We start from the raw sequence: 24,547 nt of genomic DNA on the forward strand, positions 1-24,547 counted from the left end.
TATCTGTAAGCACATACAAGCAAGTGATTTGGCTTTCTAAGTAACCCACCTCTAATCCTGCACTGATCCGTGAGCATGAGGTGGTAGATAAAGTGTCCTTTGATGGTAATGGCAATAGCAGTATATGAAAATCTCAGTCACCAAATGACATCATTATGATTCATGGGGAAAGGCGCATAAGCAAGAGCCAGGAGCAAATAATCAACTCTGTCCCAAATGGATAAGGATTGATCGACTGACTAATAAAGTTTTCTTTTTTCCTGGTTATAAAATTTACATATATTCATCATGGAAATTTTTTTAAGGTAGACAATAAGAGCCATCCAAAAGCTTACGACCTCTAAATAATCATGGCTAACATTCTGGTATATTTTATTCCAGTGCATTGTCTAGATACCTATTTATACATAGTTGAGAATACATGTGTATATACAAATATAGTCTCCAATTTTTTTGTGAATATCATAAGTATGTTCCTATGTCGTTAAAAACTCTCTATAGCCTTAATTTGTGATGACTACATTGTACTAATGTACCATTATTAATTTAAAAAATAACTATTTTTTACAACTGGAATAGGATACAACTATACCAAAAAATAATAATTATAATAGCCACAGCCACTTTCCTAGATTGCAAATAGATTAAAAGTTGCTCAGCTTCATAAAAATAAACTGGAAGTCTGGAGAATGTGAGATGACCATCTGGTCCCACACATTAAGGGCACCAATGTATCTGCCTTTAATAGAAAGCTCCAGATAACAGAGGATTTTTCCCGTCTCCATGGGCTGCTCTGTAAAGAGACTGGAGCATCTCCTTGATTAAAAGGAACAAAAAAGTCATCCTTCAGTGTGAAAACTAAATGGTTCCAAAGACCCCAAATTCTTTCTTCTGCTTCCAGCTCTTTCTCCCCTGTCTCCTTCCCCTTGTATCCCCAACCCAATTCTTCGTGTCCCATTTTCTCTCCTTGTCTGGTTAAAGCAGGTCTTTCCCCCAGCTGATAGTGGATTCCTGCAAAAATGTAGCATTGTGGATAAAAATGAACCACCCCAATTCCACTAAAAAGTAAGTTGTGTAACTGTCAGAAGAATGCTCTAACTTTCAGAAGTACTTATCATCTACATAAAATATGAAGTATAAATCAGAGTCCTATGAGTTCATTTTAAGTGTAAAAATTGCAATTTTGTCACCAAATGGAAAATAAAAACCTTCTAATACCTCTCCAAGTAATCACATTCCAGCCATCGTTTTAGTCAGATCACACCCATGGGATGAGCAAAGGCAGCCACTTCTAGAACCAGGCTAGGACTCAGGGTGCATCCAGTGCTGCCCCTCGCTCCCGGGATCTCCCCACTGAGAAGGCCACTCCAGGAACCTCGGCCACCTGGGACCTAGAGTGCCTGCCCCAGGAGCCCAAACTTCCAACACGAAACACAAATTTCTTTGAACTCTAGTGTCTTTACTTTAAAATTTCATCCAAATTTTCCATGAAATGAAAAGCCGCAATATCCTACATCGTAATATATTACTCTCTGTTCAGTGTATCTTGCATTTTGAAAAGTATCTCCCTTAGCATACAGGTTAATGAGAATAATAAAGTATTCAAAATTGTCTTCAGTTACTCTATCTGCAATCATGTCTCTGCAGCTGAGGGGAGCATCCAGGCTCAGATGGAGTTTGTTTGTCCAGCATGGTGCTCTAAAAACGTGACTTTGAATGATAACTCCTGTCAGCCATAGTCCACAACACTCCACACCCACCCACCTCACTGATTTAGAATCTTTGCCTGGCCTTTGCGTAAGCACATCAAAGAAATCTTTCTGGAAGTTCTTTGTGGAACCAGCCTGCCACCCCTGTGGGTGTTAGACTAAGCTGCTCAGAAGTTAGCATCCAGTCCAAGGATGGACTCAAACGTGCTAAGATTCTCTGACCCTCGTGGGGCCTGCTTCTTAAGCTTTACTCCATCCTCATTGTCTCAGAACGGCCTCTAGGCTGGAGCAGTCGCTCCCCAAGTGGTTTCTACAGACTCCCACTCTGAATTTCACAGCATCACAGCTGTGCTCTTGACCTGCCCGAAAACTCTGCCTCCAGGGCAGAAGCCTGAGTCTGCCCTGGCATAGTTGAGTAAGCAGCCTGCTAACTCTCATGTTGTGATAGCAGGTTCAACTCTTGAACACACATAAAGTCTAATCTTCGTAAATAAAGCCTATGGCCATAAAGCAAGGGTGAGTTACTTGTATCTGCTCCTCTCTGAAACAGTTTTGGGTGGGACTGCTGTTTCCTCCATCCTAAGGTCCTCACTCTCAATTTTTTTTTTTTTAGTTTGAGGATCCCCTGCATCCAGATTCAAGCAGTCACCATTGGTATTTTCTGAGCCCAGAGACCCTGAGCTCACAGAGCCATACCCAATTCAAGTTTTTGGCTGTGGTCAACTCTTTAGATGACCTCACTCTCACCCAAGGTCTCTTAGAATTTTGGTTTACTTTAGGAAGCTATCTTAAACATAAGACAATAATAGCATCATAATTTTGGCCAACGGACAAAGGGAGCCACTTCTTCATGTGGCCCATTTGTTTATGGGAGCCATTGAATCGTTAAGTATTTGAACCAAAAGAGACATTAGAGATCCTTGGGTCCAACACCTTCATTTTACAGATGATGAAACTGAGGTCCAAGGGGAGGAAGTCACTTGCCTGGGTCAAGTCAGTACACAACAAGACCAAAAATGGAGCTGTTGTCTACCTATCCCTCACGTCATCATTGGAAATCTGTTAGGACGCCTCAAACTCTGGAGGACTTCTCACATTGCCAAAAACTTCTAATCAATCCTTTGCCTTATAGTAGTGCTTCCCAAAACTCAGTCCTCGTTCGCCACGTTAGTGATTTTTGCTTTGTCTCTATGCTACCTATACTATGTGTTATTTACTTAATATTTCTTTCTAGATTGACTCACTGTTATTATTTAAATACATTTATTTTAAAAGGAAATTTTATATCCCTACCTTAAATGGAAAATAGCATTATTTTTTGTAAATAGGAACTATTTTTAAAATATTGTCTTGCAGACTCCCCACTTGTGCTTTGACCCCTCTTTATTAAAAGAGAGATTAGCACATGTTAAAAAATGTGAAATAACACAAAAGTGAATCACTTAGGAAAATTTTTAAATAATTTTAAATGTTATCTTTCCTTGTGACTCATGCTATTTAATGGCTCATCAGTAGTCTGTGTTAAAATGAAAATGTATTACCTGGGTTGGGGAATAGGCTGAAATGGTCATCGGGGCCTATTAATTATGGCCTAGTAATACATTTACTCAACTTCAAGCTTCTTATCAAAGAAAACTACAAGATTTTGGTTTTTACATTGCATGAGTAAAACCACAGTTTCGATACAATATTTCTTGCCAATAACTTAAATTATTCTTACTTTAAAGGTCTCATGGAAGATTTGAGGAAGTGTAAAATTATTTTCCTGATTGGTGAGTAGCAGCCCTCAAATTTTCTAATGCAATTGCTAATAATAACAACTTGGTGGGAAAAAAGACTATTCATTTCTCATCCTGTTTTGAAGTCTTAACTGGTTTTTTTTTGGTTAAGAAAACACCCCCAATGCTTCCAGATTGTTGCTTTCATTTATACAGTTTTGTGTTGCTTTTGGCTTTGCATCTTTTCAGCATAGACAAAGTAGGACTCTAAGGAATGTCAAACTCCTGAGTGTAGCTCTACTGTAATAAAATACATTATTATAATCCCATGGGTAAGGGGATGCCGTATGTTAAAATCTTTTCTGTTTGAACAATGACTGTCTCCTCCTTAAATACACCAGTGACCACAAATTCAAATATACCTCAGTAACCATCTCCTGCATTCCATACAGCTGACAGTAAAAATAATCTCACTTGTTCTGTGTCCTAGTACTGTGAAACTCATTGGTAAATTAACTGTGGGATAAAACTCATTTGGGGTTCACCAGCATTTTCTGAGTGTCTACTGTGTTCCGGGTTACCTCATTTAAACCTTCCACAATCCTATAGGTTGGTGGTCTATCGTTATTACTTATAGGGACAAGAAAACAGACTCAGAGAGGTTGAGGAACTTGTCCAAGGTCACAGAGCTAGTGAGCTTGAGAGCTGGATTTCCAGTTTTCCTCATGGAAATCAATGGGACAAGTTGCACAGCAGTTAAAATTGCACAGAATAACACAAGACATTGTCAGACCACTTCGTGAAACTTAGTACTTTTCCCTCTAATTCTTCAAGTCTATAAAAAAGTTAATACATCTACCTTTGCATTTTTCAGAAAATATCTATTTCTATTCAGAAATAATGAAAAGGTCCACACCTCCTCAATGAGTGGGAAAAAGAATGGTTATCAGCACCCTAGAAATATATTGAGTAAACTTAGAATCTTGCACCCTAAAGGCAGGATGCTTCCTTGGAAATCTCTCGATTAGTCTTCCTCATTGTCAGATGAGTCCCAGAGAATTTAAGGAGTTTGATCAAGGTCATTCAACCGACTGGTGGCAGAGAGGAGACCAGGGCTGTAGTGCCCCATTCCAGGGTCCTCCTCGCTCAACCACTCTGTCCTGTGGGTCATTACCCTGGACTGTCTCCCACATTCACTCATCCACCAAATACTTACTGAGTATTAGACCCGTGCTGGGCAATGAACAAGGGTCACAGAGCTTCCATCTTAGAGGGAAAGAAGAACTAATCGAATTATTATCCCAAAACTAGGAAGAAAACAAGGAGCTGAAACAGGGAAGAACCTGGATGGAGTGTTTGGGGTAGAAGTGGGGGATTACTTTCACCAAGGTGATCAGGGAAGGCTTTCCTGTGGAAGTAACATTTAAACAGGGAACTAATGGAAGAGACGTGGCGATTGAAGGGATCAGTGAGACGTGAGAGGAGGAAGAATTACAGCCAAAGAGAACAGCATGTCTGAAGCCGTGAGAATTCTTGAGCCCAACCTGAGTTCTATTTCTGACCTGCGTCCCTCTAGTTGACCTTAGTCTTGGGAGCTGGATGGACTGTTGCCACATCTATTTTAATCTTTCCAGAAAGTAAAAGTATGTTATTTCTACTCCTTACTGAAGAGAAACTCACCATCATAATTTCAAAGAAAATTCCCCTTTCCATATAAACTTTAATCAGTTTTCTTGGCATCCAGGCTGTACACCATCAACTACACTTGCTGTTCAGCTTGTATCTTAGGGGCCAAATTAGGAAGGGGAGAGACTCTTGAAACTTGATGTTCAGGAATCCAAAGAATGAGCCTTTATTGTTGCATAGAAATCTGTGTTTTTAATATTGTGGTCAAAAAAAAGCTTCTAAAAATAGTACAGCATGCTTTGTGGTGGTTGTTATTTCTCGAGCAAGAATATTATTTCCAATTTACCCATTGTTTAGCACTCACAGTTGAATTTTGAGATGTACTTTCAAATATCACTTCTGTCTGTCTAGACATAACTAATGATTTTGGCTCACCTGTTCTTAAGTCCTGTGTCCTTCAGACAGTCAAATACATAATATAAAATCTTTGGTCTCAGACAAAGCTTGAGACCACCAAGGATCCACAGACCACCCTCTGGCAACTGCTGCTCTGAGCAAAAGGTTTTTCTTATATCCAAGCGTACTCTCCTGAGTTTCAGCTTATCGGTCAGTCACTGTTCTAGTAAAAAAGATTTCAGCCTCCTGTGTGGGCAATAGAAGGTACAAAGCCACTGCAATATGAGGAAAAATAACTGTTCTTCTTCTAGAGTATTTACTGGACTCTGCTTGAAAATTAAGGCGTTAGTTCGAAGCACTTTCTTGACAGACAGCAGAGTGGTTTTGAGGGGGCTATATTTTTTGAGGTTAATTTGAGCTTGTAAAAATACTTGGGGTGTCATAGACACACCCATAGCAGTTTTGATGAGTTTTAATAAACAGGAGTCAGTTGATTTCAGTGAAACAAGTGTGGTTTTGTCTCTATGAGAAATAGCTAAATTTTTCACTTTTCAAATTATTGTCTCGGCATCTACCAGAACCACAGTGGAGCTGAGTCTTAGCAGAGTTTGGTTGACATCCTCACTGTTAGTCCTAAGACAAAATTAATATTCCTAAAGCACTCTTCCTCTGTCTCAAAGTATCCATGAGTTCCTTTCAGTCCACAGAAAGGTCCAAATGCCTTACACTGTCCTTCAAAGCTCCCTACTCCTGGTCTCAATGTGTCTTCCCCGTTTCCCACTGTCCACCCATGTGAGTCTCTGGCTCCAGCCCTTTCTGCATCATTATTATCTCTTGAACTGTCCTCGCTTTTACCAGTCCTTCACTTCTCCCCTGGCTAATCGTGCCCCACGATCAGGTGTAAGTTCTAGCTCCCTGGAAAGTCTTCTCTAATCATCAGCCTTCCTCCTCGGTCCTCTCCATCCCTCATGTCTGCATCACTCATTTAGCTGCCCCAAAATGACTCGAACAACAAATATTTGTTGGAATAATGAATTCTTTAGGAAGCAGTGTGGTCAGTTTCCATAACAACCAAAATAGCAATTGAAATTCCTGGCCTGGAACTGGCAGGCAGGTTGCTGCTGCTGTAGCTGTCTCTGGCAAGACGGTTTTCAGGTTGATTATGAGCCTAATCAGATGCTCCTTATGCCATGTAGCTGCTACCCTCTCTCTGAGAACAAGCAACACCAACTTTCCCCCCTAAGCTGGTGCTCTTTGTGCTCATTTGCAAAACAGTTATAAGTGGAGGCAGGTAATAGCACTGACAGTCATCTGAGTGGAAAAAAGTGTTCAGGGACGTGTACCGACTGGGCCAAAGGGAAGGGTGGCAAAGATGGACCTCGATGGCCCTTTGAATGTTGTGTGACTACTACCCCTTTGTTCATAAAGGAAGCAGCCCAGTCACTCTTTGTAGAGAAATGCCTTCCAAAGGACAGGTACGGGATCTCCCAGGGGAGGGCCTGGTGCTCAAAGGATTGAAGGGGGTTCTGGGGACTTTGGTTGTTCACACACAAGATATGGAACTGTGCTGATGTACAAGACTGGGACTCAGTCATTGCAGAAAACGGAAAATTATTTGGAAAAATGTAAAAATATCCTCTAAAGAGCCTCATTATCTCCCACTAACAGCCTCCTACAGTTTCTCACAACCTTTTCTGGTACATTTCTTTCCTTTTTCCTTTTTTTAAAAATCTCTTGATCGTTATCTTGCTATTATCCAATCCATTTTGTCTTCTTTTTCCCCTATCTGCTTTTCATAGCCTGCCCCGGCCCACAATGTGACACACGCTGAATTCCCATTAACCCCTTTCTGAAGCCTCGTAGAAGAGCTTCCGCTTGCAAAATCGTCTGACTTTCCACGTGAGGTGTGATGCTAATGGCATAATGATCAAGACATCATTCAATGGCCGTAACTCTCAGTGTGTCAGGGACACAGATGGCCTCGCGTACTGTGGCCTTAGTGCTGATAAACTGCTCTTAAGTAGTAAGTTTTGGGAGGCACTTTGACAACATTCTGTGTTATTCTGTGCATTTTTAACCACTGCATGACTAGTCCTATTATTTCCTGGAGGAAAACTGGAAAATGAGAATTTTTCCTTAAAATTCAATATTTCAATGCCTTCCATTATTTCATTAGAACTCTATTGTCATTTCATTGTTGCCTATTGTTAAAGAACTATGAATTAATTTAATTTTTACAGGGTAGCTACTTGGGGATCTGATTGAACATTTTTGGTGGAATTGACTCACATATTTGGTTGAATTAAAAATGAAAAACAGGGGCTGGCCCTGTGGTCTAGTGGTTAAGTTTGGCACGCTCCATTTCAGCGGCCCAGGTTTGGTTCCTGGGCCCAGGGCCTACACCACTCGTCATCAGCCATGCTGTGGCAATGATCCACATGCAAACTAGAGGAAGATTGGCACAGATGTTAGTTCAAGGCAAATCTTCCTCAGCAAAAAAATAAAAAGAAACACAAATCTGATTGCTTTAATTTGACGTAGCTAAAATAGAAGCTAACATTTACTGAATTCTTAACACACACTGGGCCCTGTATAAAATGTTTTATAATGTTATCTTATTTAATGCTTGTATCCCTATGGAGTAAGTATTATCGCCATCCTGACTTTTCACTAAGACATTAGGGAGTTAAATAATTTGCTAATAAGTGATGGCCCTGGGGCTTGAAAGCTTGGATTTTATCACTGGCAACAAATGCTGCCAGCTGTTTTCCTTGAAGTGACATGCCTCCTTTATTTCTTTTCAAGAAAATGTCTGCCTAGTACTCCAGTCTGAAAAACCATAGTTTATCTGTTAGTTGGTCTTTCAAAAGGTAAAAATGGTATTTAACTAAGAAAGCAAGTAGTTAAGCAACTCAACCAACCACAACTGCTTTTCCTGGAGAAAACCATTATGCTCGGGCGTGCTGGAGTGCCTTATGAGTACTTCCCATTTTGTCAGACAAAGTGTTACAATGACGTATACTCAAGGTCAAAATTAAATTAACCTTTTTTACTGCTTCATCAAGGACATTCGTAAGAAAACTGGCATTTTTCTGCTTTTTCCTTTTACTGCGAGTTCATGGTGGTAGAGAATAATGACTAGTAGAATTGGATTCGTACCACCATTTTACAACCATTGCTTCTACACCATCAGTGAAAAGCAAATAAGGTCTTAGTGCTGTCATGAAAATAGGGGACCCCCGTGGTGTGTAGACAACACTTTGGGAACCCTCATCCTAGGGTTAACTGGAGTGAGAGGGGTGGTCGACCAGCTATGTGAAACGTCAGACTTAGCATTTGGGAGGTCTTGGAGGAAAAAAGTCCCTTGGGCCTTGTTTTTACTTGTCCTTTCAAAAGCAAAGGGCCTCAAGAATGTCAGGAAGGGATCAGGGAGAAAGGCTGTATCTACTGAAATCCCTGTTTCTCTCCCTCCTGTGGGCCTGGAAGAGTTCTGAATGCTTCTCTGTACCCAGCAGTGCAGGGAAAGGAAAATCTAGGCGCTTGTCAGGTCAGGCAAAGAGGAACGCACAAGGACGCCCAGCAGGAGGCTCCAGAGCAGGGGCTGGGTGGAAGGTGGAGGGGGTACACCTCAGGAGATCAACAGCAGGAAGAAGCAGGACCTGGGAAGGGAGAAGAACACCCTCGAGATGGGAAAAGAGACCAAACTTTGAACTTGTCTAAGTCCAGTCTGGCTGTTATAACAGAATGCCATAGACCAGGTGGCTTATAAACAACAGAAATTTGTTTCTCACAGTTCTGGAGTCTGGGAAGGCCAAGATCTAGGCACCAGCAGATTCAGTGACTGGTGAGGGCCCTCTTCCTGGTTCACAGACAGCCGTGTTTTCACTGTATCCTCACATGGTGGAAGGGGCAAGGGAGCTCTCTGGGGTCTCTTTTATAAGGGCACTCATTAATCTCATTCATGAGAGCTCCACCTTCAGGACCTAATCACCTCCCAAAGGCCCCACCTCCTATACCATCACGTTGGTGTTAGGATCCAATATGAATTTTAGGGGGGCAGAGATATTCAGTCTATAGCAGAAGTGGACTATTGAGGTTATCAGGAATCATTGGATTGGACTAAGAAAACCCAGACTAGGCTTGATTGAGTTTCCACTGTGAAGTCAAAACAGGCAGCTCAAGACACAGGCTGGGTTCACATAGAGAAGTAAGTTTCCATGTGACTCCCAGGCCTGAGGTCTGCCCAACTGTGAAACATCATCCCTGCTCCAGGCACAGACACACGATTGCCACAGCTCTTTCTCCCCTGAAGGGTTGCAGTTACCAAGGGCCCCTTTGGCACTCTCGTGGCCAGACACCTGTATTTCCAAAGTCCAGACCATTCAGGATGAGAGCGTAAAGGAAGAGAGACTTTGGGCCACTTTCCAAGATAGCCCCAAATGTCGATGGGGTGTCTTCCAACTGTTAGAGAAATGCAGGTGTTGTGTGCTGACAATGAACCTGCTTAATTACATAAAGCTTTTCACTGCAAAAAGGCTCTAAGTTATGTTGAACTAGAACAAAACACTTTCTTTATTTAATCAGACCAAATTAATAAACCTTTATCGAGGACTTACTATGCTTAAAGAACTGTGAGATTCAAAAAGACATTAAACAGCCCTTGGAACACTGCATGACATGGCAGAAGTGGGTTTTTATTTTTTCTGTGTTTCTTAAATTATTTTCTCAGGGAAAGGGAATGTTGCTGAGTTAATTAGGAGTCATCCAGAAGGGCAAATTACCGCTAAGAGTAAAAAAGCACAAGCGAATGAGTTTTATCAGGCATAGTGAATGGAGACCTCAGACCTTCACACGCATTGTCTCCCTCCCCATTTGTTGAGATGTTTCTGGAAGCTTCATTAACTCATCAACTGAGTCACCAGGTAAAGTTTTAGGGACTCATCCTGTTCCCTCAGTCAAGGCCGCCTCTCCAGGCCTGACTCACTGAAGGCCTCTTTTGCTTGTTCCAAGACCCACTAAGAATGATCAGTGGACAGTGGCTGATGCTACGATTGTAGAAGGACCCAGCACTGGAAATGAGAGAACCCAAACTCTTGTGTTTGTATGCAAGCTTGGGCCAATCCTTTAGCCTCTCGGAATTACTTTTAAAATGGCAAAATAACATTTGTTTTCTGTCCAACCCAAATTTGAACAGCCAATGTGTCATGTTGCTAATTCTTCTCTTAAATAGGAAGCATGTACAACAGAGACATAGCCCCAAGAAAGCGAAGGCAATTGAATAAGTCAAAGTCCCCATCCTCCACCCCAAAAATATTTATTTTAATTACCTAATAGCAATATTAAAATTAATGTGTGTATACTGGTGACTTACTACCTTCCAGACTCTGTGCTGCCTTTATACATATTATCTTATTTAATTCTCACACCGATCATCAGTACTCATATTCCTCCCCACTTGACAGACAAAGAAATGGAGGCTCAGAAATATTAAGTAACTTTCCCAAGGTTACACAGTTAGTAAGTGACAGAGTTGGGACTCAGACCCAAGTTTCTCAGACTTCAAAGCCTGTGCTGTAAAAGGGTCTGTAGACACATAAGAAGGAGGTCCGAATGTGGGTGAGGCTGTGGGAGTACAGCGCATGAGGGGAGAGTTTGCCATAATTATTTGAGTGGATGCCTTGGTTTTCTATTTTACTTTGTTCCTGTGTATCCAGCTATTGATGTCTGAAAACAAAGACAAAATAATAAGACATCAAATGAATATCGATGAAACAGATCCCTGAGTGCCCCAACCATGTTTCTCCCAATTATGTGAAATTCCATATTAACTTCAAAACAAGAAACAGTTTGAATTCATAAAAGTATCTGAGCCATGACTGAACACCCTGCCCCCCCCCACACACAAAGCACATTGATTTCAGAATGTAAACTACATCTTTTACTAAGACATATCATGGGTACCTTTTTTGTGAGCATTCCCCAAAGCGTTTCAGACGGCCAAGAGCAACAATGAGCAAGAATTTGAGAATGTGATGCTGGTGCTTCTGAGATTTTCTCTGTGGGTTGGCTGGAGTACCTTGACTACATATTGATCTCCAACAATGACTGAGTATGGAGGTGGAGGAAAAAGTAGCCTAGGCCAGGGGATATACAGACTTCAGGGGGCTGCTTAACTCCCCTATGATAAATATTTCTCTCACTGCTATATTAAATGCTTCCATTAGGTATATATTCCTTTGGGTGGTTTTCATTAATTCATTTGACACATTTATTGAGTGTCTCCTATCTATCAGCAAAGTGATAGGCCTAAGCATGAAAAGATGAAGGACGAGGCTCCCTAATCTCAAGGTGCTCATGTTGGTACGTGCCATGGCAGAGGCAGAGGTGATGGAGAAAAAGACTGAAGTGGCTGTGCCAGAGCAGGAAGGGGAAGTCAGAGCTGAGTCCCGAGGAAGAAAAGGAATTGGCCAAGTACTAAGTGGGATGAAAGGTGGAGTGGGCCCATGGCAAGGAGAGGGAACAAGTATGAAAGAGATAGCCTCGGAGGTGAGGGCATGGGAAGCGGTGAGAGGCAGAGCTGGAGACGGAGGCAGAGTCTGGGGCATGAAAGGCTGAGCATGCCAGGCTAAGAAATACGAACTTCATCCTGTAGCAGCTGGGACCTGTCAGGGCTCTCACTCAGCCACGTGTCATCAGATGGGATTTCAGAAAGAGCACTCTGTCAGCAGTGAGAGAGAGCTGAGGTTGCAGCAGAGAGGCCAGCTGGGAGGTCGTCTGGATGGTCATACAGATGAGGAACAAGGAGGCTGTTGAAGTGGAAAAGAAGAAATAGATCCAAGAGATTTTAGGAAGTAGAATCAACAGGACATAAAGATCCCTTCTATGTACAGGTGACTGAGAAGAATTAGCATGACTCAGAAGTGGCTGATTCAGATGACCAGAAGTGCCACTCAAGTTGATAAGGGATGTGGCAAAGAAACAGGTTTTGAGGGAGCAATGAAGAGTTCAGTTTTAAACATTTTAAGATTGAGATGCTTATGGGACATCCATGAGGTAATATCCATTAAACAAGAGGTTTTCGAGATCTGGTACCCAAAATACAAGTTCTGGCTGTAGGTATGGATGTGGAATTCACCAGGATATCACTGGTAAGTGAAATCATGTATGTGCGAAGGATCACCCAGTGAGCTTAGGCAGAGTGAAGCCAGGGGAAAGCTGAGACCTGGAGTCTAAGAAATACCCATGCCAGAGCCAAAAGAGGAGAGAACAGAGAGGAAAGCAGAATAGCAAGAGCAAATGGTGTCAGAGAAGGCAAGGGAGGAGAGAGTTTCCATCTGGGAAAGTTTAAATAAAACATAATGAAAGTTGTCTGTTGGACTGGCAAACGAAGAGTTGTTGGTGACTTTGTTGAGAGCAGCTCCAGTGGGACAGAAAGGAATAAAGCCAGTGGGTTCATGGGTGATGGGGAGATAAGGAAATGAGGATGTGTCTAGACTACACTTTCAAGAAACTTGACTCTGAGAGAAAGGAAAGACTTAGAGCAGTATCTAAAGGGAAAGGAAGGTCAGTAGCGGAATATTTTTAAAATATGAGAGTCGAGCACATTTGTATAAAGAGCGAGGCAGTACAGAGTCTAATTAAGAGCACGAGCTACTTAAGTTCGAATCCCAGCTCCCCTGCGTCCTGGCTATGTGACCTTGGACAACATCCTTAAACCCACTCTTTCTCGGATTCCTCACCAGTAATGTGGAAGCAGTGATCGTAGCTGGGTCTTAAGGTTGACGTGAGGATGAAATTAGTTAACACATGTCACAGTGCTCTTAGTAAGTAGTCAACAAGCATTAGCTCTCATTACGACTGTTAGACTGTTAGACGCTGAGTGAGGGAGGACAACCGATAAGAAAGAGAGGATCCTAAGAGGAGAGGAGAATGGGATCAGAAGTGAATTGGAACAAGGAAAGTTTGCCTACCAGATGGGGAAGCCATAACTGAGGTCAGGAAGTTGGATAAGTTCCTGTATCTGTTTCCGGTGCCATTTGTTAAAATTAACCCTCCCTAAGGGACTGAGCTGGTAAGTGTTGTTTCCGTTGAGCAGCTGTGGTTGCCTGGGATCAGGGCGAGTGGAAGTGAGGAAGTGTCTCCTTAGGTTTGGGGCTTAAACCTGACAATAGGCTGCCATCTCCTCCGTGGACACATTCTTGCCATTGTTTACAACAATACCACATGGATTTTACTCTAGGAGGCCATAGTTAGCCTTGAGGAATGAAGCAGACTAAGACGACAGTGATTAAGGGGACAATGACTATTTTGGCCTTCCTAAATGTAACATTCCCAAGGTATTTCCGACTCATTTTGCTCCAGGCTCCAGAACCAAGAGTCTCACAGCATCTTTTTAGCTATAAGTGAAACACATTTAAACCAACCAGCAGGTGGTCAAGGCCATGAAAGATTCTCTCCTCTTATGACTGAGTGCAGCTTGTTTAACATGACATGGTCCTGTGACCCAGCTGGTATTTCATCCTCATATTGTCTGGGGCGCTGACCCTGAAGGCAGCGCTCCTCATGGTTCTACTGTGCTCTGAGAAATGCCTTCTACTAGAAAGTGAATCACTGAGTTAGTGCCACACACTGCCCATCCACATCAGCAAATGACCAGTTTAAAGAGGAAGGAACCTGTTTGGTCTATTTGCGTATTTCCTGGCTTGGACTAACTCTTGTAGTAAAAGCAAGGAAAGCTGGTGTGAGCAGAGCAGCATGCAGAGCACAGTCTTGTTTTTCTGAAAAGTCCTCAGCTCGGTCTGGGTGGGGCTGTTGAGGCAAGGTTGACACTGCCCCTTGTTCCAACCTCTGTTGTTGAGAAAGGAAGAGAAAGTTACGCAGTGAGAAACCTGGCTGAGCCCAGCCAGCAGTCCCGTGGAGTCTGCCCCTGGAAACCCCTTCCACTGACCACTTGCGTGAAGGCAATGATGGCCATTGATTGGAAAATGACTTTTACTTACTCTCCTAGATGACAGAGACCATGCCGGTTTTTTTTCCCCTTTGCTTCCTGTTTTGGCAGCACCTATCAGCATGCCTGGCACTTAGTAGGCGTTCAGTATATGTCTTTAGAATGAATGAATGAATGAACAAATTGAAATGGGATAGAAGATGATGACAGCTCAGATAAAGTTACACTAAGAGACTCTTCCTCTGGATAGGATCTGAACAAGCAGTGGAGTCTTTATAAAGTCATCTTGGCCTCTTCCCACCAAAAACAAAAACAAAAAAATTGTGGCTTTTGGTAAACTTCCTGAGTGCGGTAGCATATGGCTTCTGTATTAGAATCAAGTTCCGGTCCACCACTATGTAGCTGGAACAGACATCAGGAAGCAAAATACAAAACAAATAGCTAGCACATCATTGCATTCATGGTACCGATTCCAACTGTTACCATCCTTCAAAGAAGGGAGTATGGCTGGAGCTGACATGTCGTTAAACTGTCATTAAAGATAGAGGAGCAAGAAAAGGCTGAATTAGACATCATTCCTGCAACAAGTACAGGGGAGAAATTTTTAAAATTTTTTTAGTGTCCCCACCCCTCAAGGAGCTTATTTATAATATATTTGATGAAGCAGAATTGATGCTTCTGAAAACTTTAGAACCAATATAGGACAGTGTAAAATTAACTGACAAAGGAGCTCTTCAGTGAGTGTTAGCAAGGATGAGAGGACAAAGAAAGCACACGGCTGAATGGTTGGGAGCCCCTTCCTCGAGGAGCCGAGAACCCAGGACGACCTCAGAGAATGGATGAGACCCCCTAAGTTTGAGAGAGGGCTGAGGAGGGAGGCATCCCACCAAGGGAGATTGTAAGTCGGGAACGAATTATGTAGTAGGAATATGGCCCGCATGGCCCAGGAACAGGAAGGAGATGGGCCAAATCATGGAAGCCCTGGACGCAGAGGAACAATGTGTTGAAACTGATGTTGACCAAGGACCAGTCCAGGGCTGGTGAACAGGCAAGGGAGCACCAGGAGGGAAAAACCAGGAGGTTTTTTAAATGCTCTCAGGGAAAACAGGTGAGAAGAAGGAATCTTAGAAAAGGTTTGCACCTGAAGTATCTCAGACCAAACGAAAATAATTGATTAGAGGCCTTGTTTTCAAGTCCTTTCCAGAGGAGGAAGAAGCGTGAATGGAAATGTTAACCCCGCCACCGCACAACATCACCGGAAGGTGTAAAATGAGAGACTCTGCTCACTTACTCACTCCTGTCTGGCAGGAGAAGCACAGAGCTCAGAGAAGGGTCACTCTAGCTTAATTCCCCAACCAATTTAGGAAATAAATCTTGAGCATCACTGAAAAATAATCATCCAGCCTTAATTTCAATACTTTAAGTGACAGGGCATTCACTAACTTATGAATAATGGAATAACTAATAACAATTAGCCCTATTTGGAATCTGAATCGGTGTGGATTATTTTTAGCTGCAAGTTTTTAAAAATAATAACAGTGGCTAAACAAGGTACAAATTTCTCTTTCTTGTAAAATTCTGGATGCAAGCAGTCATAGGAGTGGTATGACATGCTATGGTCTCAAAGACTCAGGTTCCTTATATTTTGTTATTCTTCTATATGGCTTCTCCAGAGTCACCTCATGTCCTAAAATGGCTGTTCATGCTCCAGCCTTTATGTCCTAAGTCTGTTAAACAGGAAAGAGGAAATGGGGGAGAAGAACATGCTTCTCCCCTTTAAGGACAATTCCTGGAAATTGTATTCACCATTTCTTCTTTTATCCCTTGGTCACAAAGACCCTTTTACCTGAAAGTGATACTGATAAATGTAGTCTATATTTCAAGAAGCTGAGTGCCCATTTAAAAATCATGAGATTTTATTTTTTAGAAGGAATGAGAAAATAGAGATTGTGTTTCTACCGCACAGTCTAATGCAGGCCTCCTTCTCCTGGCAGCAAGGAAGGTGGGTTTGACTTTTAAAAAAACAAAAAAAGTTTGGGTTTTTAATCATCCCTGGTAGGATTGAGCTCACCAAAACAGGCGGTGGAGGATGCTTCTCTGTGGAGTGGGTGCTACCACCAATATCCATGGCAGCAGAAGGAGGTAGAATTAAGCTGGGCCTCCAGAGATCTATAGTCCACTCTCAAAACCAGGACAGCAACCTGGCAAGTGGGCAGAGGCTGCAGCCTTCCTTTTGAAATGCTTCTTCTGGAGCTGCCCAGCAATGCCTCTTGGGCCACCCACCGAAGCCTCAATAATGCCACCCCTCCTCTCTCATACCCCACTGGGGGTCATTGAACTCAGATGAGACTGTCGTAGCCTTGAGCCCTAGTGGAGGAGGATGCTGCATCTGCTTGGTGCCCCCTGCAGACGAGAGGGTCCCTTCTCTCGGACAGCTACTGCCTTAGGGAGGCCTGCCCCAGACTCCGACAAAACTTTCTCTGTCAAAACTTCCACTATCTGCTTTAGTGCTGCCCTCTAGAGCAACACAGAGCAAATCAGCTTTCTCTCCACCATTGTGGCCATTCGAGTTCTACCGCGCTAGCCATTCAAGTATTTGAAAGATTTATACCTTTACGATGAGTCACATCTTCGTCTGATTAAAAACATCCAGCTTCTTCTATTATTCTGTAGGTTGTAAGCTCCTTGAGAGCAGGGCACTGTCTTCTCGTCTTTCTGTCCTCAGCCCTGAAACACAGTCCCTCATATGGATTCTCCATATTTACTCACGGAATGAATGGATAAATTCTACTTTGATCATTTCCCACTCCCTCATGTCTTTTTGGACAGATGTGGTCAAAGTCTCTCCTAAAACAGATTGGCTAGAATTATTTTTAAGGATTTCTTTTCTTTTTACAAAAACAATACATCTTCCTTGTAGAAAACATCTGTCAAAGACAACATCTCATCCAAAATCCCAAAGCCTAGGGATGAATACTATTAAGATTTTGATTTATATTCCTCTTAGGTTTTTTCTATGTACTTATTTTTTAAAATACATTTTTCCTCAAAATGGGATCATGCGACTTTAAAACCTACTTTTTGTACTTAACAAAATATCATGGGTGTATTTCCAAGATTCTACAACCAAATATACTATGTCATTTTTTTTTTTTTTAAAGATTTTATTTTTTCCTTTTTCTCCCCAAAGCCCCCCGGTACATAGTTGTATATTCTTCGTTGTGGGTTCTTCTAGTTGTGGCATGTGGGACGCTGCCTCAGCGTGGTCTGATGAGCAGTGCCATGTCCGCACCCAGGATTCGAACCAACGAAACACTGGGCCGCCTGCAGCGGAGCGCGCGAACTTAACCACTCGGCCATGGGGCCAGCCCCTATACTATGTCATTTTTAAAAGTTTTTTGTAATTGACCTGAAACAGAGAAGCAGTCACATCAGAAGTGTTCAGCTTGATGAATTTTCACTAAGAGGGAACCACCCATCTTACCAACACACAGATCAAGAAATTGAACATAACCAGCGGCCTGGAAGGCTCCCTGTGCCTCCTTCTATTCATTGCCCCACAAGGAATATCGTAGATATTCCTGAACTTTATATAAATGGAATCATAGTGTATGCATTTGTTTGTATCTGTCTTCTTTCAATACATCATTTTAATGACCACATGCTATTCCTTTATATTGCTATATTGTCACTTATTCAGTTTATTCCTATTGTCATGCATTTTCTCCCAATTTTTTGCTTTCAGTGAAACTGCTGTAATGAATATCTGCATAACTAAAACAGTGATTTATTTCCTTAGGATAAGTCTATTGACCTGAGAACTTTCAAGACTTTTGACTTATATTACCAAATTGCCCTTCAGAAAGGTTGCGCCAATTTTATATTCCCACCACAGCAAGTAAGACTTCCAGTTTCCGTGCTGTGACCCAAAATTGAACACAAAACTCCAGATGGATTTCAACTAATGGTCACCACAAACGTCCCTACCTGTCTTCAATATCCTCACTTCCTTTAACAGGACATAAATAGACTGCAAGCACAAATATTCTCCAGGTTCTCTGACAAAGACAAAAACACAGAGTGGTAGAGCTGAAGATGACCTTGGGATTTATCCAGTCCAACAAGCTTATTTTCGAATAAGCCCAAGCTTATTTGGGCTTCCTAAAACAGAAGTCCAAAGAGGAGAAATATCAGAGCAGACAGATTCCCAGTGAAAACCAAACCAGAAAACCACGTGTAGAAAAAAAGCTGCAAAGAAACAACAAAAAATGTATTTTGGTAGTTACCTTTGGGGAGTGGGATTATGGGAGATTTTTCTTCTTTTTGCTTTTCTGAATCATCTAAATCTTCAATAGGGAGCGTATATTTCTTTTACAGTAGAGCAAACTATTTTCTTTAAAAAAAGGGAAAAATAGAAAAGAGGGGCTAAGTTTATAAATTGCCTATTGTATTCATTTAATACATGCCTAAGATCATAGCGTGAAGGGGCTACAACATAGGAATCTGGAAGAGGCGGAGCGCTCTAGAACAAAGAATTCCGAGACCCAAATAAGCAGAGCCTGACTGAAGCAACTTTTGGAAGGCTCTAGTCTGTAAGTTTGAAAAACTGAATGTGCTTGGTGAGCTGGGTCTGGAACAGGCCCTGGAGACCTCTAGGGAAAGAAAGAAAGAAAGGCCAGGGTTTTTAGTGGTGTTTCCTTTGGGGGCAGGCCCTGTTTGGAGGTGGAGTTAGGGTGCTGTGAGCTGTGTTGGGTGGAAGTGTTTAGGAGTCACTGCCGCAGTGCCTGCCATTTCCTCTCACCCAAGACCTGAACCTTCCTTGTCTCCTGAGAGCTAGAGTCACAGAAGCCAGTTTCAGAGTCTTGTCCTAGTTAGACCTTTCATGTATCTCGCTGTGCCTGTGGTGGGTATAGCTGAATGAATCCAGAATCACAGGGTGTTAGAGTTGTCAGAACACAGCCGAAATCACGCCCCTAAAATCTCTAGGCTATTCAGTGGTGGGGCCTGGTAGGGTTGCCAGACTTAACAAATAAAAATACGAGACACCTCATTAAATTTGAATTTTAGATAAACGTTGACAGCGTTTAGTGTCAGCACATCTCATGCAATATTTAATTAGACGTCCTGTATTTCACCTGGCAACACTATGGGGCCACGAGGAAAGCCAGCCCCCCATGACCACTCCAATTGATTGAAGACTGTGCAGTGCATTTCTGATCAGCAGGTCTGTCTGATTTCCAGAACGGTCTTCCATGCAAGAGACTGTAGAGTTTAGCGGTTACCAGGGTAGAACTGACCACTGGGCACAGATTTAACCTGTATAATAGGGTTACAAATACACGTTCTTCAAACAGTTGTTTTAAGGATTAAATGAATTTTTACGGATAAACACATAGAACAGATACTTATTAGATCCAGTGTTGAGCCAAAAGCAGGGTGAACCAGATACCTTTCTCTGAACAGTCTGCAGCAACTTCTCCAACATGATTGTCTCTAAATCACTCCATTGGTACAAAATCAGCCCCAGTCCCCCTCCTGTTTTCTCTGCTTTAGCTGAGAAAACAGAAAGTCCCCTCATCTGCAAGAGAGAGGGTGGCCCTGCTATTGATAAGGCAACGAGCATTTTTACTAACCATCATAACAACTATTCAGTCATGATAGATCCATTGTCTCAGCATCACTACATTATAAATATTAAAGGAACTATCAACAAAGACCCGCTGCAAGGACTACTGGGAAATTCACAGCAAATTGCCTTGCTTGGATTATCTCGTCTAGAAGTTCCAAATTGGGCTAATCATCAGAATTACCTGGGGAGTTTCCTTTAAAGATCATCTTTTTTTATCACGAAAATACTCCAAACATTCAGCAAAGCTGAAAGAATTTTACAGTGAACACTTGTATACCCACCACCTAGATTTCACCATTAACATTTTACTATAACTTGTTTCATCACATATCTGTCCTTCTGTCCATCCCTTTATCCATTCATCAACACATTTTTTTTCCTTACACATTTCAAAGTAAATTGCACATATCTGTCCACTTTCCCTGGGGAACTTTATAAAGCTGTAAATTCCTGAGCCTCAACCCAGAGGTTCAGAGATCTACTGGTTCAGGAATTTTTTAAATGTCCCCAGGTGATCCTGATGCACAGTCAGGTTTGGGAAAGTATCAGTCAGAGGAAGGCGGGTTATGCTAGAGTAACAAACAAACCCTCCCAAAAATCTCTGTGGTGTGGAACAACAAAGATGTCTCTTCTTTTTTTCTTCCTTCTCCTCCTCCTCTTTTTCTTCTCTTCTGGACTAAGGCTACGTGTTCATCAACAATTGACTGGGTTTCACTCTGGTAACCATGCTGATTGAGGCCCTGCTATCAGAAACATTGCCAGTATCAAGGAAAAGAGAAAAGAGAGGTGGAAAACCACGTCCTGGCTATAAAAACCTCTACCTAAATGTGATACACATCCACCTCCGCCCACCTTTCATTGGCCAAAGCAAGCCACTTGGGAACTCTTAAGTTCAAGAAGGTGGGGATGAAGAATCCTTCCTTAGGGAGGAACACCGTGGCAGGAAAGCTGGACTATTTAGGAAGAGTGATACAAAATAACACAGGAAGCCACTCATTTAATCCAGACTCTTCAGTTTACAGATAAGGAAGCTAGCATCCAAGGAGTGAAGTAACTTTCCCAAGATCACTCAGCTAGTTTAAAGTAGGAATGGTCTAGAACCAAAGTCTCCTACCTCCCAGCATCATGCACAGGACTTCCTCCTTGAAGCTCACTGATCGTTCACCATCCATCCATTCATTCCTTCATTGATCTAACAACCATTAAGTGCCTACTATACACCGGGCACTGTGAGGCACAATCCTGCCATCAAGAAGGTCCTAGTCCCGTGTAAGTTCTTCCATAACCTTCAGCTGCCTCTATCACAGGCATATCTCATCCTATTCACCAAATAACCTGAAGCAGCAGTGAGTTTCAGAACTAATAGAGATGTTGTCTTTGAGGATAAAGTTCTATTTTTCTTAATTGTTTCTGGTCAGAGAGAGTCAGTTCCCAGCAACAGCCTGCTGAGACGCAGCATGGTGATGCAGTTCATCCCCGATACAGAACGTTTAAAGTGACTCATGGACCCACAGTGGTTGAGGACCATTCCTAGGGCACAGTCAGTTCATGATCTGACGGCATAATAGCTTTTCTCCGAAAGGAATCATTCAGTCACAAAAACCTGAACCCAACCTGGAGCCTGTTTTCATTTAGAGAGAAAGAAATATTTCAAGAGGTAGAAAAACTCTGAGAACTGTCTAAAAATAGGATAGTTTGATTTGCAAAAGATATCTGATACCTTCACAAGCTGTACCTGTGAAGACTCTCCATCTTTAAAGATGTTAAAATAGTACCACACTATAGAAATGCTGTGTCTAATCTTTGTAAAATCATAGATGGTGGAGCTGGGAGGACTTTTAAGAGTCACTAATGCTAGCTGCCTCATTTTACAGATAATAATCTTGATGGTTATTGAGTGTTTAATTGTGCCAGCTACTGTTCCAAGCAATTTATTTCTATTACCCCATTTTGTCCTCACAACCAATAGGCATTATGTTCATTCATACTTTGTAATTGACGAGGTTGAGAGAGGCTAAGTGACTTGATCTAGAGAAAGGTCTGAGATGTGTGCCTGGAACTCAAGTCCTTTGGTCCAGTGTTCCTTTTATGTGAAAGGGAATAGAATTGTCACTTGTGTGGGACCACAAGGCTCCTGGACACTGACTCTATTTAACAATTGCCTGTGATACTGTGCAAGGTTCTGTGGGAATACCAACATAAATAAAGTAGTTTCCACGCTTTGTGAGCTTCAGCCTGGCAAAGGAAGGGAGAGAATGTGAGCAAACCATGTGTCCTGGAAGCCAGGAGGGGAGAGAATTTCAAGATGTTTATCAGTGGGGCTAAATGCTACTAAAGAGTCAAAGACAGTAAAGACTAGAAGAAGGTCATTGAATAATATGACAATTATCCAATCACTGTAGAACTTTAAAAGATCAATTTCAGAGAGTGATGAGGGTAGAAGGTAGCTTGCAAGAGAATAGGGAGTCAATAAAAGAGGAGGCAATGGAAACAGGCAGTTTTAGGCTACTGAAATAAAGGGAAATAATATAAACATAACTAGAGGATGCAAACAGTGGTGGAAATATTTTCATTTGGACTTGGGAGAAGCAAGCATGTCACTAAACAGAAGAGATGATGCTTGCTGAGAGGAATAAATTTAATGGGGACAAGAAAGAGAGGATCAAATTTTTGGAGCAGGCAGGAGGAGAGGATCCATTCATCATTAAATTATTTATTCTTTCAGCCACTATTATAAAGTGTCTACTGTGTTTCAGGCACTGTATTTTGGCACCGTGGTAAGCAAAGCACACCCATATCCTGTGCTTGTGGACCGCAGAGTCTAATACAGAAGACAGACTTGAAGCAAACTATAGCTTATAGATAGAGAGAGAGAGAGAGAGATAATTTACCATATACTGTGAAAAGTGCTGTGAAGGAAAATGCGAGGTGCTACAAGAGCCAAGGCAGAGAGGTTAGCCTTAGGCTGAATAGTTGTATAAAGTCTTCCAAACAGGAGAAAGGAGAGATGGAAGACAAAGGATGAGGACACATATGTTTGGAAAACGTTGAGGAACGAAGATAATCTTCACCTTCTTAGTGAGTAGGAGGATTAAAGATGCCTGATAAGAGTGAGATGAATAAGAATGTTTGCTATTTTGAGAACAATGGGGAAATATATTAGAATCCATCCATGGACATCCAATTTGGTATCAGCAAAAGAGGAATATGTTTGCCAAGAATCATTAAAAGCTATTGTGAAGTTAGGTAGCATGACCCAGTTGACTTGGTTTTCCTACTTTCTCCGGGAATTCTTAGCAACCCAGAGTAGATGCAGATAAAGTAAGTGGTGGGTTGGCAGAGAGAGCAGGCTGGCGGTTCTCATGGCGGTCGCAATAGAATTCAAAAGGGCAAAGGATTCAAAGTTACTAGAAAAGGCCTGGTGTCCAGCTGGTCAGGGAGGTAAGTGGAGCTCAAAGGAAATGGGCCAACTCAATGAGGTCACAATGAGGGCAGAGAACAGGTTGAGAAGAAGTGAGATCAAGGGAAAAGAGAAAGGGAGAGGAAGACATGATCAGAGGGGGAGGGTAGACCCAAGCCGTGATGAACTCCCAGGTTCAGTCAGATCAATAGGGAGCTGAAATTGGGTTAACAATGCAGGTATTGGTGCCAAAGAGGTTTAAAGACCTCTGAGGCTGGGGTGGAATGGGAATTAAGGCCTGGGAAGCTTTGCTGATGGCAATTAGAACCTAGACAATGCTGTCCCCTCTGCTTTGCCTTAGAGGAAATAAACTTTAGGGGTTTTCTAAGCCAGATACATGTCAAATATATATGTGTGTGTGTTTGTGTGTGTGTGTGTGTAAACACACACACTGATATATATTTGAATCACCTGCAAGTGGTCTCGACCGCTCAAAGTGATGACTAGTCCCCATACTTGTTTTTGGATTGTGTTTAATTCAAACCCTGATATGCTGGATGACACCCTGAAGGAGCAACTCAGGTAGAGCTGAGGGATACGTAACCTCCTCTCATTGTAAATAGCATTTACCAAGCAGTAATTTTTTGGCAGAAAGATGGGGCAAGGGAAATTTTCAATGAGATTTGGGACAAAGGGACAGATTTCAGAGGCTTTTCAAAAGTACACTCAACAGAGCTTAGCAACTGGTCAGGTATGGGAGGTAAGAAGGAAGGCGAGTGAAAGGTAGAATGAGGCAGAGGGTTGGTTCTTATTTCCTCCCATTTTACAGATGAGGAAACTAAGACTCAGAGAAATTAAGACTCACCTGTAGCCACATGACTGGTAAGGGGCAGAGCCAGAGTTTATTGCCAGATCCAGCCGTGCTGTGCCCTTCCCACTGCATCACTCTCCTCCCCTTCCCACCCTTCTCTGCAGGACCCTGTCCTGCTCCAAGTCACGTTTCTGAAGGTACCAAGCTCAACTGTATGCTCTTCTTTTCCACATGTGCCCTGTGTTGGCAAAGGTAATTATGCCTGCTCATTAATTACCCTTTCCACGCCTGGGCGAGGGGCCCCTTCGGGG

At 42.3% G+C, this 24,547-nt stretch overlaps 1 protein-coding gene across 2 annotated transcripts in view; it reads left to right on the plus strand.

Annotated features, from left to right (window-relative positions):
• The window catches only part of AK5 (adenylate kinase 5), a 224,843-nt gene that overhangs the window by 164,178 nt on the left and 36,118 nt on the right, over window positions 1-24,547 (plus strand). For both annotated transcript variants that reach the window (XM_014849624.3, XM_070486633.1), the window contains exon 10: window positions 3,437-3,481. In XM_014849624.3, coding sequence (XP_014705110.3) covers window positions 3,437-3,481 — 45 coding nt within the window. The remainder of the gene's footprint in view (window positions 1-3,436; window positions 3,482-24,547) is intronic.

This window comes from Equus asinus, chromosome 16 (assembly GCF_041296235.1).
Source record: "Equus asinus isolate D_3611 breed Donkey chromosome 16, EquAss-T2T_v2, whole genome shotgun sequence".
Lineage (NCBI taxonomy): Eukaryota > Metazoa > Chordata > Mammalia > Perissodactyla > Equidae > Equus > Equus asinus.